The sequence below is a fragment of the Schistocerca americana genome, chromosome 2 (assembly GCF_021461395.2).
Source record: "Schistocerca americana isolate TAMUIC-IGC-003095 chromosome 2, iqSchAmer2.1, whole genome shotgun sequence".
Lineage (NCBI taxonomy): Eukaryota > Metazoa > Arthropoda > Insecta > Orthoptera > Acrididae > Schistocerca > Schistocerca americana.
The window spans coordinates 392,656,462-392,675,559 of NC_060120.1; the positions used below are offsets into that span (position 1 = coordinate 392,656,462).

The 19,098-nt window shown below is 38.4% G+C and overlaps 1 protein-coding gene across 1 annotated transcript in view; it reads right to left on the bottom strand.

The window, feature by feature from the left end:
* The window catches only part of LOC124595374 (chorion peroxidase-like), a 57,209-nt gene extending 39,001 nt beyond the window's left edge, over positions 1-18,208 (bottom strand). The window contains exons 1-5 of the mRNA XM_047134090.1: positions 17,712-18,208; positions 13,056-13,273; positions 10,936-11,088; positions 5,490-5,575; positions 3,695-3,914 (exon numbers count right to left, since the gene is read on the bottom strand). Coding sequence (XP_046990046.1) covers positions 3,695-3,914; positions 5,490-5,575; positions 10,936-10,978 — 349 coding nt within the window. The 5' untranslated portion in view covers positions 10,979-11,088; positions 13,056-13,273; positions 17,712-18,208. The remainder of the gene's footprint in view (positions 1-3,694; positions 3,915-5,489; positions 5,576-10,935; positions 11,089-13,055; positions 13,274-17,711) is intronic.
* Between the last annotated feature and the right edge of the window lie 890 nt (positions 18,209-19,098).

Sequence of the window (19,098 nt, forward strand, 5' to 3'; positions counted from 1 at the left end):
GGAGTGATTCAGAAGTAAATTCTTCAGTTTAGACTTTAGTGTATGAGAATTACTGCAAATATTCTTTAACTCTTGCGGTAGTTTATTGAAAATGGATGCAGCAGAATATTGCATGCCTTTTTGCACAAGAGTCAAGGGGTGCAATCCAAATGCAGACTAGATTTCTGCCTAGTATAACTGAGTGAAAGCCGCTAATTCTTGGGAATAAGCTCATACTGTTAACAACAAATAACATATTCTAAGAGTTCAGTGTTAGAATTCTCAGACTCCTGAGAAGGGATCAACAACAGGTTTGTGAACACAGACCACGTATTGCTCAAACTCCCCAGTTATGAGCCTAAAATCCTCTTTGTGAATAGGAAAAGTTATCACAGAAAATTATACCGTATGTCATGAATGAAATACTGAATGAATATTCCAGAGCTGTGTCTGTTAGGTTTTTGGAGGTTACAACAGTGTGTTACATGATCAAACCTGTGTATCTCTCTTAGTCTTTTTACAACACACTCATAGAAAATTTGTAGGTGAGTACATTCATTCAGTATTTCATTTACTATGTTCTACAGATCCCATAAAAAAGGTGAATCTTCAGAGATATGGGAAGAATAAGGAATCTCCTCTATGAGTCTATCTGGCTGGTTACTGTGCTGCTACTGAAAGAATCTCTGATATTGTGAGCTAGCAACCTCAACTCATTGCTCACAGCCTACCATCCTGCTGTCTCTCCATTTGTCACCTGTCACTCTGTTTATTACTATCGATGTCACCTCTCTCTACACTAAATTCCTAATGCCTGTGGTCTTACCAGAACATCAAGCAGCACCTCTCCCCACACCTGGCTGACTCCAAACCCACCACCTCTTTTTCATAGTTATGGCTGATTACCCTCTCACTTGGTTATCTTCCTTTGAACATAGAACCCACAAAAACACTGCCATGGGTGCTTGAATAACACCTGTCAATGCCTACCTGTTTATGGACCACATATACGAAACTCTCCTAGCCATTCTAAATATGAAACCCCACCATATTCATTGATAGTATCTTTATGATCTGGATTCTTATTTTAATTACTAGAGGAGCACATTTTCTCTCTAATCTATTTCATCATATCACTACCAGCTTAGGAAACAATTTTCTTGGGTGCTGACCCTCATGTCACTGATGGTCTCATGAGAACTTCTGTTTGAGTTAAACCCATGAGTCACTAACAATACCTCCATTTCAACAAATGCCAATAGTTTCACATAAAAAATCCCTGTCATAAAGCCTGACTACCCATGGGTGCTGCACTTGCAGTGACAAGCAATTCCTCTCTCAGTATGCCAGAGGTCTTACAGTGATTCACATATTGATCCTACCCTCCCCATGTTGTACAGGAACATCTAACATACGCTATATTCACATAAACACAACATCCTGACCAGTCACAAAAGGACTGATACCTTTTCCAGAAACTGCAATGCCATTTTCTGTATCCTTTGCCAGGGCTTCAACTACCTCTTTTTACACCCTGAAACTGGTATTCTGCTGCTCACCCAACCTACATGACATCCTTTTCTGCTCTTATCCAACTCTTTCTTTCATCCTTCCCCTGTCATAATTTTATTGAAGAACCAAGTGCAACATCTGTCTCATATATCTGCCCACAACATCCTACTCTAGACCTGTCATTGTCATTTCCCACCTATAAGATCCAGAGCCACTTGTGAAAGCACTCACAACATTTAATGTATAGCATTCTAACTAGGACTGACCAGAAAGCAGATATTCTCTGTCAAACTGTTCTTGAGGGTCAAATGAACCACCAGGTTTTGGAGAATGCTACTCTGCATGTTGTAGTTAACCTTAACACCTGTCAAAATACATGCCATTTGCTTTTCCCCACTTAATGCCAGCATTTCTGAATTGCCCGGTCCTTTGTGCCCACTCCTCTCTTCTTGGCATTCCATCCTCCTGCCCCCATTTCAGTTTCACGTACAAAGTGACATTTAAATAACCAACCCTGTTCCATCTGTACCTACCTTTCTCAATCTCTTTCGCTGACTATGGGCAATGAACCTTCCCCCTGTCCTGCCTGCAGCATAGCTGTCCGCCACTTCTCTTCGGAGTGTAACAAGCTGAGATCCACCAGTCGAAGTATACAGTAAGTTTCTTCAGTAAACATCCCAATACACTGATTTTGTTGCATGTCTTGATTTTCTTTTTACATTAATAATTGTGTAAAGGTGTTGAGAACAATAACTGAGTCCGGCCATCCTGATTTAGGTTTTCCGTGATTTCCCTAAATCACTCCAGGCAAATGCCGGGATGGTTCCTCTGAAAGGGCACGGCCGACTTCCTTCCCAATCCTTCCCTAATCCGATGAGACCGATGACCACGCTGTCTGGTCTCCTTCCCCAAACCAACCAACCAACCAACCAATAATAACTGACCTAAGAATAAAGTATGTTGACAGAATCTTATAATGTGACTGAACAATATGATCATTAGGTGAAGAAACTTGACATGTATAGTGTTGATTATACATTGGAGCACTTTTGTTTATATAAAATGATAAAGGTTTGGCATTGAAGTTAGCATTATTGTAGGCATTTAGAATATCAACTTGTTTTAGATGAAAACTTGCATATTGTAATATTAATTGTTAAAGGGATTTACTTATTTTTTCTGTTGTACTTTTACATTATGTACTTCCCCTGAAAATGTTTTTGTACAATAACTATTATGTCATATGTCTGTTTTTGTAAATTCTTTAAGTCATTCCACATCATAGCATCTCACACATGTTAAAGAATCTAAAGAATATGAAAATAAACAAATAAATTAAATAAATAATAAATCTTATGAAATTTAGCCTGGAAAAACCTTGTAATTGAGTTTTATTTAAAAAATATGCTTTACATTGATGTCACATGTGAAACTATTTATGTTAACCTTCTTTATTGTAATTCAAATAAAACATTAATTGTAATATAAAACTTCAAGGTATTCTATATAACTTCCGATGTTAGGCCAAAACAGTTCAGTAGCTTAGCCAATTTGTGACTCAGTTGTTGGAAGTGGCAGTTTGTTGGCATCTTGTAAGTGACAAGTGTTAATAAATTAGGTTACAAAACTTGGAATGTTGAAATTTATTCAAAAAGAATAAAAAGGTATATAAAATTGATAAAAAGAAAATTGAGTATCGTACTTTCATAGCACAAATAATGATCAATAATCACAATCAACAACTATAATCAGCAGTAATTCTTTTCAAGCTAAGTATACATAAATAATGTCATATTTCCTGCTTTAAAATTTTTTTAAGATATTGCACCTCAAATAATTATCTTTATTACTTGATACAACTGCAATTTAAGCATAAAACTGTGTGTCAGTAGTACTGAAATCACATAGGACATCCATCCACTTAATACCCTGGAGCTTTGTTACTCAAAGATATTTTTGAAATACCCATAACTGACTTCAGTTGTGATTTGTTACTCATGTTATCAAACTTAGCAAAAAAATTATGTATCCTAGTTCAAAGCCTGATGGAAAAAGTAAAAATCCAGTAAGCCCTCTGGACAACATGAAACAGTCATAGTTACCCAGAAATTAACAGACTTAGAGAATGTCACTTCATTATATTTAAACCATTTTGAATATTATAAAGGTAATGTCATGCTTATTGCATTACTGAAGGACTCACCATTACGATAAAGTCTAAGTGCTGATGCAGCATCTTCAGAACTTCCATAGACATTAGAAGCATCAAGGAATGATGTGACTTGATTTATTTGATCTCTAGCCCCCAGTGAGCAGTCTACCTTAGGGACAGCACTGCTGCGCACAAATTCCAGACAACGCACATGATAGCGTTGGTAGAAGTAATCTGTTGGTGGCACTTCAACTGGGAGACAGTCTGGATGCTAAGCATGAAAAGGAAAAAAATACAACATTTGTTACTGTATAATAACATATGTTCTAAGTACTGTTTTTATCTTTTTTATGTCAATATCTTTTTCATTAATTGCAGAAGATAATACAATGATTGATAGTGTTAATGAAAGTGAATAATCCAAATGAAAACATACACTTCAGAACTTCCAACCCACTTTCAGTCAAGCCTGATAAGAGAAGAGAGAGTTAATTTTGCCACTATCATGTGAGGCAGGGGGAAGAAGGGATTAGAGCAAGCTAAAAAATCTGCCACTTTTTCGAAATCTTTTCATGTTTCAAAGTTGGGAGCATGATTATGAGATTTTGGTGTTCTTTTTCACTTTATGTTGCCTGCTAAAGCATACATTTCCAGTACTTTTGATTGTGAATTTTTCATTTCTGTCATGTAGGTAAAATGCCTTTCCTAAATAGCTATTTGCCCCTAACACCCTAAGCATGATTATCAACAAACAGAAAACATTAGCAAGAATTTAATGAAAGTAGGGAATATTCAACTGATTATTGTGGTAGCACAGCAAAATATATAGGCCAATGATTCTTATGAAGACATAATATGTTATCTGTTTCAAATGCGAAGAAATCTTTATATAAATGATAAAAATTTAAAGCTTTAAAACCATAATGTAAAGTCATAGATGTAATATCACAGATGATTGCAGTAGCCTGGCACTGCAGCCAAATTGGGTAGAGGGGTTGTGTTGGGTGGAGGCGGTGGGAAGAGTAAGGAGGTACACAGGGAAAGGGAAGCAGGTAGATAAAGGGAAGGATGGAGGGAAGGAAGTCTAACTACTGAGAGGATGAGGCAATGAAGGGATGGGATTGGAATGCGAACGCAGTGAGTCTTCCCTGTTGCAGGTAGGTGAAACTGCATGTGGCACACAGAATGGAAGAATGAGTTGGGAGGGGAAACGACCAGAAACAAAGCAGGTGAGGAGAGAGAGGCCACAAAGAGAAAAGTCTGTCTGTAGATCAGCGGAGTGAAGTGTGAGGCATGGGAACAGGGATGGAAGTGGATGTGGAACAGGGCCTGGCAGAGATTGTGACCCATAGGACTGGAGTTTGAAGGATGTGTTGTAGGGACAATAACCCTCTATGTATTCCAGAGACACTCATATTGAGGGAAGAATCCAGATGGGATGGGTCATGAGGCAGCCATTGAAGTCAAGCATGTTGTGTTCAGCTGTATGTTCTGACTGGGTGACCAATTTTGATCATGGTCACTGTTTAATAGTGCCCATTTGTTTGAATGGAAGGCTGAAAGACAATAATGAACATATAAAAGACCTTGGAGAAAATGCAGTAGAGCTGCATTCACAGATGTTCCTGCCTCTGATAGCTTAGGATATACCTGTTGGAGGAAATGGAAGAGATTTTGGTGGATGGATGCATAGGACAGGTCTCGCATCCAGCTTTTCCACAAAGATACACCCCCTTTATTTTAGACTGGGTGGGTAGTGGGATACCACTTTGGGATGGGTGAGAATGATTGTTGGGAGTATATTCCTCATTTTCAGGCACTTTCTCATTTTAACATTCAGACTCACTGTAAGGTTTTCAGGCAGAAAACTGTGCCCTCTATCCGAACAGCATTTAGGAACTGATCCATTGAATCCTCTTGTTTGTGAAGAAGCTGAAAGTAGAAAAAAATAAAGTTAGATTCCAGGAAGAAACATGTAATAAATTAAAAAAAATTCATTTAAAGACATATGAACTTAAATATCAGTTTCACATAGCAGTTGTAAATTCAATTCTTTGACAATGTAAATGTTGAACCCATTTCACCTTAATCCAAGTCCCATTTAAATATGGTAACTGGTGGAATGTAATAAGGAGTAAAGGTAATACCTCACCAAGCAGTAGAGATACTGGATTGTCAAATGCCACATAAACAATATCAAGAGTTTTACAACATTTTGGACAAACTATTTTTCAGAGCTATAAAGTATATGTATGAGAAAAGAGGTGAGGAACAAGAGGGAGGGAGAGATGACTGAGGAAGGGCAGGTGAAGGCTGGGAGGGAGAGGCAGTGGGTGCACAGGATAGGAAAATGGCACCTGGGAGCTCATTCCAACCAATGGTAGGGGCAATAGCACACAGTGTGTGGCAATATGGAGAAGTGGATTGGGAGGATTTAGAGAGGAGAAGGTGTAACAGAGAAATGTAGGGTCTGGAGTGAGAAATAGAACAGGGGAATAGGAATGGGTGACTGAGGAGATGTTATGGGTGCAGGATGAGTGAAGGTAAGGTCCAGGGGCAGGTGTGGAGGTGGGTGTAGGGAATGGACCAGCAAGTATTGACTCCAGGAGGATTATGGAATGTTGTCCTCCATCCCTATGCCAGACCCTAACTTCTCTTGTCCTGCACCCACTCTCTCTACCCTGCAGTCTTCCTACTCTCTGTTCTGCAGCCTCCTGGGTTGAGACCGCTACTTTTGTCAGGATGATGTAGAGTGGAGTACGATGGAGCAGGCCGGTTGCTGTGCTGGGTGCTAATGACTGCATTAGGGCTCAAGCCCATGGAATTGCAGTACATGGCCTCAGTAAGTGCTGATACTATTTCAACAGTCTGCAGATATCGATGCATTGCGATATCCAGCTCACGTAATCATGGTGTCGGGTGGGTGGCAGGCTGTGTTGGCAGCGGATGTAGCCCATGCAATAGGTGTTGTTGCCCAGGACGGAGCACTCACATAGACAATGAAGGATTGTGCTTGGGTAATCACTCAACAGCTCTGCTGAGTGTGGAGATGAACAACAGCACAGTCCTTCCATCAAGGAAACTGGGGAATTTGATTACTGCTTACAGGTACTTGTCACATGCAGCAGCCGTTAGTGCACCTCCCAAATACTGTGAGTACAGCAGACCAAATAAATAGCAGTCTCGAAGGTGGAAGTCATCTTGGTGAATGGTAGCAGTACATCACAGTCTTGGCCTTGTAACTGGTGTACTGCAACTGCTAAATTTATTTCTGCTTGTCTGAGGCAATGACATTATTTGTGGCCAGCGATGACCAAAAGTGACCTACTTTTCTGGGCTCATCAGTGATCTTCTTCACCAATCTATCTTGCTTGTGAAACTTTTACTCTCTCTTATGAAATCAAGCTGTGCTGTTAGAATGATGAGCTCTTTTCTTCTTGCTGAGTTCATGTTGCTGAGTCTACAATCTCAGCCTTTCACTCATGTGCCTGTGTGCAGTCAGAAGGAGCTCATCTTTGCCATCAGTTATCCTTCCCCATCCCTTCCTTCCACACTCTGCCTCCTCTCTTCCATTGCCCACCCACCTAACTCAATCCCTCACTCCAGTTAAGCTACAGTACCAGCACAGTGTAGTCAATGGGAACAATATAGCTGCACAGGCGCGTAAAAACTAGCAAAGTTCTCAGTCTTGTCTATCTGCCTTTTGATGGATCAACATTTTTACTATTCAGTGAGTTATTATCTTTACTTCTGAAATTATTTAAATAACTAAATAGTGGGGCTACTAATAAGAAAAAATGATGATAAACTGTAGATCTAGCTTTTTTACTATAAATCACTTAACATCCTAAATCAGTGACTGAGTGTGGTGGTGCAATGGTTAGCACACTGGACTCACATTTGGGAGGGCGACAGTTCAAATCCACATCTGGGCATCCTGATTTAGATTTTCTGTGATGTGAGCAAGGGCATGGCCACCTTCCTTACCCATCACTGCCTAATCCAATGGGACCGATGACCTCGCTGTTTGGTCCCCTCCCCCAAATCAACCAACAAACCTATATCGATCGAAAGACGGAAATGTCTTTTATCTGCAGTTTTCATACTGCCTTATGTATTTTATAATGAAGTTCACACAACATTAGGAAGCATAAATGAAGAGCTTATTCAAAATCATAAAAATAAAGGAGTAGCATCTTTGATTAGTAATCAAAGCATCCTCGGTCCCAGGTTTGAAACCTGTCACTGCTTAAATTTTGATTAATAATAAGCATTGGCGGCCGAAGACTTCCAGCATAAGGGGTCACCCTCACTCTGCCAATGACCTTGTCGAAAAGGGTGGAGCAGCAGACAGATGTTCAGGGCACTCTCTTGTCTTTGGGATGGGAAAGTGCCACTAAAGGCGGAAGAATCAGCAATGATCAACGACATGAGGAAGCAGAAGGCAATGGGTATGGATGCAGTAAAGACACATAACGTATATCCACAGGACATGTGGCCTGTAATTGTAAAAGGATCATGATTATCTCTCCATTGGCAAAAGATTCCAGAACAGTCCCCCATTCGGTTCTCTGGGAGGGCATTGCCGAGCGGATGGTGGCTATGAAGAAAAGCATGAATAAACAACGAAAGGATAATGTTCTACAAATCGGGGCATGAAATTTCAGAAGCCTGAACATGATAGGGAAGCTAGAAAATCTGAAAACAGAACTGCAAAGGCTTAATCTAGATATAGTAGGGGGTCAGTGAAGTGAAATGGAAAGAAGACTAGGATTTCTGGTCAGATGAGTATAGGGTAATATGAACAGTAGCGGAAAATCAAATAATGGGAATAGGATTCATTATGAATAGGAAGGTAGGGCAGAGAGTATGTTACTGTGAACAGTTCAACGGCAGGTTTGTTCTTATCATAATTGACAGCAAGCCAACATCAACAACAATAGTTCAGGACACATGCTGACATTGCAAGCTGAAGATGAAGAAATAGAGAAAGTATATGAGGATAATTAAAGGGTAATACAGCATGTAAAGTGAGATGAAAATCTAATTGTCTTGGGGGGCTGGAATGTAGTTGTAGGTGATGGAGTAGAAGAAAAGGTTACAGGAGAATATGGGCTTTTGAAAAGGAATGAGAGAGGAGAAAGTCTGAGTTCTGTAACAAATTTCAGCTAGTAATAGCGAATACTCTGTCCAAGAATCACAAGAGGAGGAGGTATACTTGGAAAAGGCTGCGTGATGGAGGAAGATTTCATTTAGATCACATAATTGTCAAACAGAGATTCCAAAATCAGATAATGGATTGTAAGGCATACTCAGGAGCAGATATAGACTCAGATCACAATGTAGTAGTGATGAAGAGTAGGCTGAAGTTCAAGAGATTAGTCAGGAAGAATCAATATGCAAAGAAGTGGGATACGGAAGTACTAAGGGATGACAAGATATGCTGGAGTTCTCTAAAGCTGTAGATACAGCAATCAAGAATAGCCCAGCGGGTAGTACAGTTGAAGAGGAATGGATAGAAGTTGGAAAGAAAAACATAGGTACAAAGAAGGCAACTGTGAAGAAGCCATGTGTAAAAGAAGAAGTACTTCAATTGATTGATGAAAGAAGAAAGTACAAAAATGTTTGGGGAAATTGGAGGACTTAAGACCAAATAAGTCAGTAAGGATACATAACATTCCATCAGAATTTCTAAAATCAAAATGGCAACAAAATGACTATTTACGTTGGTGTGCAGAATGTATGAGTCTGGTGACACACCATCTGACTTTCAGAAAAATATCATCCGCACAATTCTGAAGATAGCAAGAGCTGACAAGTGTGAGAATTATCACACAGTCAACTTAACAACTCGTGCATCCATATTGATTTCAAGAATAATATATAGAAAAATGGAAAAGAAAACGAGGATGTGTTAGATGATAATCAGTTTGGCTGTAGGAAAGGTGAAGGTGCCCGAGAGGCAATTCTGATGTTGTGATTGATAATGGAAGTAAAACTAAAGAAAAAGCAAGACACATTCATAGGATTTGCCCACCTGGAAAAAGCATTCAACAATGTAAAATTGTGAGAAAATTATGGGTAAGCTTTAGAGAGAGATGGGTAATTTACAATATGTACAAGAGCCAATAGAAAATAACAAGAGTGGATGACCAAGAATGAAAGGGTTGAATTAAAAAGAGTGTAAGAAAAGGATTAGTCTTTTGCCCCTGCTGTTCAATCTCTATGTCAAAGAAGCAATGAGGAAATAAAAGAAAGGTTCAGGAGTGGAATTAAAATTCAAGGGGAAAGGATATCAATGATACTATTTGCCAGTGATGTTGCTATTCTGAGGGAAAGTGAAGAAGAATTACATGATCTGCTGAATGGAATGAGCAGTCTAATGAATCAGAATATGGGCTGAGAGTAAATTGAAGAAAGATGAAAGTAATGAGAAATACCAGAAATGAGAAAAGTGAGAAACTTAACATCAGGATTGATGGTCATGAAGTAGACAAAGTTAAGGAATTCTACTACCTAGGCAGCAAAATAACCAGCAGTAGACAGAGCAAGGGGGACATCAAGGGCAGACTAGCACTGGCAAAAAGGGCATTCCTGGCCAAGAGAAGTCTACTAATATCAAACATAGGCCCTAATTTGAGGAAGAAATTTCTGAGAATATATGTTCTGAGCATAACATTGTACGGTAGTGAAACACTGACTATGGGAAAACCGGATGGAACAGAAGAGAATTGAAACATTTGAGATGTGGTGCTATATATAAATCTTGAAAATTAGGTGGACTGATAAGGTGAGGAAGAGGCGGTTCAGCGCAGAATTGGAGAGGAAAGGAATATGTGAGAAACAGTGACAAGGAGAAGGGACAAGATGATAGGACATCTGATAAGACGCCAGGGAATGACTTCCATGGTACTAGAGGGAGCTGTAGAAAGCAAAAACTGTAGAGGAAGACAGAGATTGGAATACATCCAGGAAATAATTCAGGATGTAAACTACAAATGATACTCTGGGATGAAGAGGTTGGCACAGGAGAGGAATTTGTGGCAGGCTGCCTCAAACCAATGAGAAGACTGTTGAACCGCCCCCCCCCCCCCCCCCAAAAAAAAAAAAAAAAAAGTGTGTCTTGAATAAAGAATACTATTACATGTCTCTTGTACCAATGACATTCAGGGAAACTGCCTTTACCATCTTAAATGGACTTGAATTTCCTGTAATACAAAATTCTTAAATATTCAGTGCACACAAAAGGGCTGATCCACATCCAGAACATAGTTATAAACCTTTGTACTAACCTGTGAGGTCATGATCAAGAAACTGTCCCCACTGCATAAGCATGTGTGTAATAGATGAGAGGTTGACATGTCTGTCTGAATGGACTGCAGTGCTGACCAGCCTTGCACTTGGAAGTGGACCTCCACTCACTGACTGCCGAATTTTCTCCAGCCCTGCGCAGGTTAAAAATAAATTACAGTAATCATTTTCACTTATAGAGTTCTGAGTAACATTAATTAAGACTATTGTGTGTTAATACATAGTGAGCTGTAAAAGACAGCTTTTATCCTATGTAAAGGGAGCTGTTATTATTGGAAATGTTGTTTTTAAAATAGCATGAGATGAACTAAGAAAATGAATTGCAATGTTGTATTAGTAACTGGTTCTTTGTACACATTGAACTAAAGGTGTTATTCCATGGCAGTTACTTTACAATATGGTGGGGTTCTATACATAGAGACAGTATCTGTTTGTGGTTTGATAAATATTTATGTGGACAGACAGGTCTCCAGTTCTGGAACTGCGATGGAGGTGCTTATGTAGTTTCATGCATTGTGGTAATAGATGACCACTCTAAACCAATGGAGTGACTCATAAACATGTATCTTCACTGGCAAACGGTTCAGTACAAGGTGCGACCTGCTCAATACCTCTGCCCAGATCCTGGGCATGGAGTATATTCTGGACACTGATAGGAAGTGTGTTACTGTTCACAGTCCAGTTGAAAACACATCCTTGTTCACTGACATCAGCTTTGTAGGAAGAGTGTCATTCGCCTTCTCTGAAGCTCACAGTCATTAACACTGCAGCTGTGTGTTGTCTATAGTTGCTTTAAGTAGTCAGAATCCATTTTAGCATTTTACTACAATGATCGAGATGTCAGTGGAATGTTAACTACAAATCTCCCTTCCTTTAATATTCCAACCAACCAAAATCATCCTGGGTATTGGTCACTGGCCATTGAAATGTATTCCAATCCTTGCAGAAAACTATTCCAATTTCTGGAGACATGATGGAGGGTGGGGGGGGGGGGGGGCAATGAATCCTTAATTTTTGTCCAATACAAACAACAGTGGTTTGATAGCATTAAAATGTAACAATTCTAGAAGCCATGTGTGCCAAACCAGTATTGTAAAAGTACAGGTATGTAGGTGTAGTATTATTATTTTGGCATATCCTACACTCTACTAATACCTGCTGAAAACAATGTATGCAGTAGTGAATGAAGATGGAGTCTTAAAATGTCTCCAGTCTGATCATAGAATTCACTGCTACCATTGACTTGAATACCCAAATTACATAAAACCTCCACCATAGAAAAAGGTCATGTACTGTGTAGGGATCATGTAGTGGTCTCCATTGGTGCCAGTAAAGACATCCTGAGATAGGTAACACAGACTTATTGGGTTTGACTATGTTTCATTTACCCATTGGTCATCAGACCAGGATTTGTGCTCCTTGCACTACTGAAGGCATGTATATGCTTTGTTTGCAACTTGTTTGACAACGTCAACTCTGTGGTGAAAAGTTTTTAATTATTTACTTCTTTTATACAGATCATGTTGCTCTTCTTTCATTAACATTGTGTCAAAACACATATTAAGCTCAGAAATCACTCTTTCAACTGAGGTATTAGGACTAACAATCCTCTTTACTGTCTGTCAGTTTTGATAAGTAAGTTCAGTTTTTTGATAATTAGTGTGCATTTCTTTAATTCTCTATATGCTGTCATAACAGAGGATACACAATCCACAAATAGATAAACTAAGTGGGCACATATAATTTGATCTCAATGAAAATCTCTAGTATTAAATATGATGGTAGGTGAGTACAACACCACATTGATCAAAGATGCATAAGCAACCAACACACTTCTAGAAAGGTGACAAAAATCAATGCTATTGCATTTCAATGTCATTGCATTACAGTTAATTCAGAAATCAAACTCTACTAATGAGATGTTTTACACCAGGATTTTAATAAAACTTCGTCAAAACTGTGAACTTGAAGTAGTGAACCTGTGATCAACTTTGATTACAGTTCTTATTGGACTCACAAATACTTCTGATTATTTAGTTGAGCAAGTTGTCCAAAATAGCTACAATTGGTGACTTGATGGTATGTGTGAGCAGATACTGACCATCTGCATATGCAGGTGGCAGAAGTCTGCGCAGTGGCTGTAGTGCACTGCCCCATGTGGGGTGGGCAGGGTTGTTGCAGCGGCCATCGACTGTGCGGACGAGGTGTGCGCGAGCTGGACAGGGTGGGGGTCGAGCTGCGGGGCAGCCATCGTGAAGCGCCGTGCCGCGCAGAGACACCAGCCATAGCTGTGGCGGCCGGCTCCAGCCACGTGATCCTCTGACACACGCCACACAATACATGCTTTACTTTCTCTGCTGGGCAGATACATCATTCTTATATTTAACTCACGTGCTTGCTGGCAAGAAACCATACAAGGGTCAATCAGAAAATTATGCCCACTAATTTATTTCTCTTTCAGTTCACATGAGGATAAATCACTGAGTCATAACCTTTGTAAATGATTGTTCACATTTAAGTATGGTCTCCGTCTTTTTCAACAGTTTTATCCATGTCTTCTCTCCCTCAGCCAATGACACACAAAACACTGCAGAGCTTATGCTTCTTCAAAGTGACGACCACCTTGGGCAATTTTTAATGTTCAAAACATGTGGTAGTCTGATGGTGCTGGGTCCACGCTGCTTGAGAGATAAGGCAAGGCCACTCAGCTAATTCTTTTTATGTAGCAGTTTGTGCATTTTTGTGTGGTTCTGCATTGTAAGGCAGAAGCACTGGAATTTTTCGAGGGACGTTTGTCCTGTAGCTTTGAAGCAACAACAGACACAAAACTTAATTGTGATATATACTGTAGCAACCCCAAAAATATTGTGGGCCATTATTCAAGAATTCTGTTACAGCCTGTTATCAAATACAGATGACAAAGTGAATTATATTCTCAAACTCCACATTTCTTCCATCTAAGGATGAAACAAAATATTTCCAGAGAGGGGTAAAGAAGTTTAGAGCTTTGGTTACAAAGTCACATGTATATGATCATTGCAATATTGCAGCCGTTGAAATCAACATGCCTTGGCTTCTGGTCACCCCTCACAAATGTAATTTTTCCTGTTCAGTGTTCACTGTTCATGTTCCACATGATAGTTAGATATCATGGCTGATACAAGGTGTGTTTTTTAAGTAAGTACCATTTTGAAATTAAAAAAAGATTTGCTAAGATATCTCAATAATTTTATTTTTACATGAAAGCCTGTACCTTAATCTACTTTTCTACATAATTTCCATCAATATTGAGGCACTTGTCATAACGTTGTACCAGTTTTTGAATACCCTTCTCATAGAAGTCTGCCGCCTGACTGTTTTGATTTCGTCATGGTCTTGAACATGCTCACCGCCCAGGTGTTTCTTCAAGTCACTGGGCGCAAGATCAGGGCTGTACAGAGGATGATCTAGAGTTTCCCATCGATAAGATGTAATGAGATCTGTGGTCTCATTCGGCATATGCGGATGGGCATTGTCTTGCAGCAAAATGATGCCCTTGCTCAACTTCCATGGACTGTTGCTTTGATTCTGGTGTGACGTAGGCCACCCATGTTTCATTGCCTATAACAATTTGGCTTAAGAAATCATCACTGTCATTGTGGTACCGCTCAAGGAAAGTCAATGCACTGTCTAAAAGTTTGGTTTTGTGCACATCTGTCAACATTTTCGGTACCCAACATGCGCACAATTTTCAGTAATTCAAGTGCTCGGTCACAATGCCATACAAAACACTACGAGAAACATTAGGAAAGTCAATCCGAAAGGAGGAAATCATAAAGCATCTGTTTTCTCTCACCTTTTTATCCACTTCCTGCACCAAACTTTCATTAATGACCGAAGGACGCCCACTCCATTGTTCATCATGCACATTTGTGTGGCCATCTTTAAATGCTCTCCCCCACTTTCTTACCATTCCATCATCATAATGTCTTCTCCGTAAACTGCACAGATCTCATGATGAATATCGATCGCTTTTAGGCCTTTAGCACTAAGAAATCTTATAACAGCCTGTACTTCACAGTCAGCGGGACTCACGATTATCAGAGGCATCTTAAACACTCAGTACACAACGTAAACAAGGAAGAATCAGACTGTAATGGCGTCAGTGCGTAGATTAAGGTACAGGCTTTCATGTAAAAATAAAATTATTGAGATATCTTAGCACGTCTTTTTTTAATTTCAAAACGGTACTTATACTTAAAAAACAGGCCTCATAAACTGGGAGATGTGGAGGGAATGGTGAGATGCATAAGATAAGTTGAAGTTCAGAATAAGTTCAAAAGACACAGTCAGGTGATAGAATTGGTGACACACTGGTTGCAAAAGGCAGGGGAACTGGTTCATTTCCCAAAGTGATGTACAGGCCATGGGTTCCATTGGACTGAAATCCATAGGCTTATAGTCTAGGTGTTCTGTGAAATATGTGCTCTTCTCTGTAGTTCTGCTGTCTTCATTTTCAGAAAAAATCCAGTACTTCAAAGTCTGTAATCCAGATTTTATTTCATTCAACATCTGAACTCTCTCAGTGCAACTTTCATCATTTTTGTAAGACATTCATGGCAAAAATGTGATGTTACACATTAAAATGATTCATTATTTGTAATTAATGAGTTTCTATGAAGCCCATAGTCCATATTGTGGACTGCTGCTAACAGTACATGGCTGCTGCATTTGAGAGTTTCATTCTTTGCACTCCTCTGTTTGATGGACTACATGTAACCAAAGTAACATAAGAATACTGTTCATCATGAGAATTGTTATTAATGCTGTTTATGTTTGGAACAAATTCTCCCATCCAATTAATGAGTGCTAAGTAGATAAATAACTTTCATTTGGATACCACATTCATAGCTGTGATTCAGAAAAGTTTGAACAATTATTTTTCAGTTAGCTATGTACAGAGAAGTTCCTTATTAATAACTGTCAGAATTGCAGCATTAGTCTATTCCATTATTCAGTCCTGTTGTTAACATTATTTTATCCCATACTAGTAATCAATTTGTTTGTAGCAATAGTTTAATGTAATGTGTTTGAAAAAAGCCAAGAAAATTGTAATAAACTGAAAATAGTAATGACATGCATATAAAATATGAAATTAAATCTTTTTATAGCTAGGCTGTTCACATCTAATCATAAAAGTAATTTATATTTTCATTTTTAACAAACATCATACTCCCTGCATTTTGTATTTCTTGGCTGTCTTCATATTTTTAACTAATTTCGATAAAAACAGGTGTTTCTTCCTACTGCCACTTCTTTACTCTTTAGAACTAAAAGTTTGAATACAGTAATTTTATACATTATTTATTTGTCATTGGAAATATTTTTGCACAACTGCTTGGAGAAAAGATACTCCTGTTTTGTCATTGTTGTTTGTTTCTGTTAAATTGGCTTTACATGTAAAGTTTACAAATAGTGTACCAAGAAATAGATAAAGAAACTATTCAAACCAAATAAAACACCCCAGATAATTCACAGATATAACCAGAAACCAAAAGTGAGAAAAATGCAATTTATGTTCAACAAAATATTATCTTTTAGAAACAAATAACACGAGAGTCAGTTAAAAAGTAATATCTCCCAATTTTGTCACATATTCTAACAAAAGATAAATTAAATAGGTAAAGATTATGCTTCCAACATGTCTTTTCGAACAGTTTCACTCATTATTGCATTGAAATAAATCCTAGTGTAATGATAGCTTGAATCCTCCAGATAATATTGTTAGTGAAAACCATCTTGTGGAAAACTACACATATGAAATGTGGTATTGTACAAGTCTCTGTGGGGAAAGTAACATCATTGTTTCTCCAAATGTTTAGGTTTATTGCTGACTAGAGGGTAGTTTTGTGTCTCTCTCAGGTACTGACAGTAAGACTGTCAATGAACACGTTTTGTCCATTTCCAGAATAAACTTTTCAGTGGTGTGTAAGTTATGGAACTTGAACCTGGACCATCCTCTTCTTGTGTGCAGTGCTCTCACCATCTTAATGATCAGAACAATCTCCACAGTTGGCTCAAAGCTTTCCAAATTCCACAGAGGTTCCCCCACAGACCTTACTATACTAGCATATCCAAGACAAAAGATATGACAGGGGCTGCCTTAGACAAAGTCTCTGGGTTCCTTTTTCAGCAAAGTAGGTCTCTATTCAATAATGAAACTCCTTGACAGATTAAAACTTTGTTCTAGACCAAGATTTGAACTGAGTTATCTGTTCATACCTCATACTACGTCTACAAAATTCAGTTTTACAGAAGTTAAATTTTAAAGTGCTAGGAAATTTTGTAATAATCATATTTCTCCATCTTTTACCTCTGTAAACTTGATGTGCTTTCTATCATTTGTTGAATCCCCTTGCTCTACATTCGGCCATATTGTTGTGTACAGGACAAAAGGATTACAAATATATCAAACATAGAAAATTATTCTTATCAGCAGATACCTCTTAACAAAAATTTTTATGTTGCTTTCACAAAGAGAAACAGATGCACTATTATGCTGAAGTCAGCCTCAATTAAAATGCTCATTGCACTTATGCTTTCAATTATCTCATTTTGAAATTTCTTAAGAATGTAGGACTATATAAGAGGAAGTAGTTTCTTTCATAAATGAATAATAGAAACAAAAAATTGGTGACATAACTTTCTGACTGATGTACATATCATATTCAATATTTGGAAGTCAATTTTACACCATTATAATTGTATTTTAACTAACCTGGTGAGAGCAGATCAGCAAAACAGCAAGTCCTCTTCTCCAGGAGTTCCTCATATGAGATGACACAACTGATATGATACGCTCACAACAGTATTTATCAACACATCAGCTGTCTAATTGTCCCACTGCATTAACTGTGTCCACACTCAGATGGAATAACACATTTACAAATTTCCATTGTTACTTCTGCAGTGACTACCATCTGTTTTATTTGAGTCTTTTCTGGAGTTATTAACAGTTCATTCACACTTAACAAATGAATGAAAACTGATATATCCTCAGCCTCAACATTACTTCCTGAATAGAAAACAAGCTGATAAGTTTATAAAGAAGTTGGTCTCACAATGTGTTAGCTGTTAACAATGTAGACTGCATGTATAAATACAGTCTTTAGACTCAAAGTAGGAAGATGGGCTCAGGTTTTGGTCTGTTAGGTAGCAATTTGTCCAAAACTCAGGACACGTGACTAAAGGTTCAGCAAACTCTTAAAATGGATGAGGATGAAGCATTGTAGGGCTGAGGAGAGAGGTTTCTCCACATCACTTCTAGAATTATGTTTAAGAAAACTTGCATTTAGTGATTCCAGTCCTCCTGTATTTTACTACATAATTTTCAAATCAAAGTTTACTCGGCCTATACAGCTAACTTCCTATTTCGTACATCCACCCAGTCACCTATTTATCTTGCTGTTTATTTTTATTTATTTATTTATTGCATTCATCTTTCCACTGAGATACATGACTATTTACAGCAAGAAATCCTCAAAGGAGCTTCCTACAGTTATCATCTGGAAATGAGATGAAAATCAATTTCTGATAACAGTACCTGTACATAAGATTCAAGTTACTCGTACAATTAACTGTAGGGGACAAATTTTTAAAAACAAATAATATTCAGCACAAATAAGATGAAAGTCAGCTAGTGATGACAAATTGATGTAGTATTATTTGGCTTTTTTTCCTCCCAGATTCTGCTAGTAGACATAGTGAAAGTGAAAATAAAATAGAATGCAAATGAAAATTTTCAATTTAGAATGCTAACACTTTTGTAAACGATAATGGCATCTAACAATAACAGACCTGTGATAGAATTGTTATATGACATACAGATCAGGTGCCTTTTTGTAAGTAACTATGAATCGAGGAGTGTCTGCTGCATCAAAAAGCATTGGTCAGTTTCGAGCGTGTCATGCCAGATGAAATAAGTTTTATAGGTAACACCGGAAACTGTCCCAGAGAATTCTAGAAGTGTAAAAAGAGCCTGTAACGGATAAAAATTCTGTACCCTAGATTTCTGGGAAGGGGGACAGCGAAGTGTCCCCTCTTTCCAACCTCAACAGCCCCCCCCCCCTCCTCCCACCACCCCTTCCCTCCCCTCTTGAATGCTT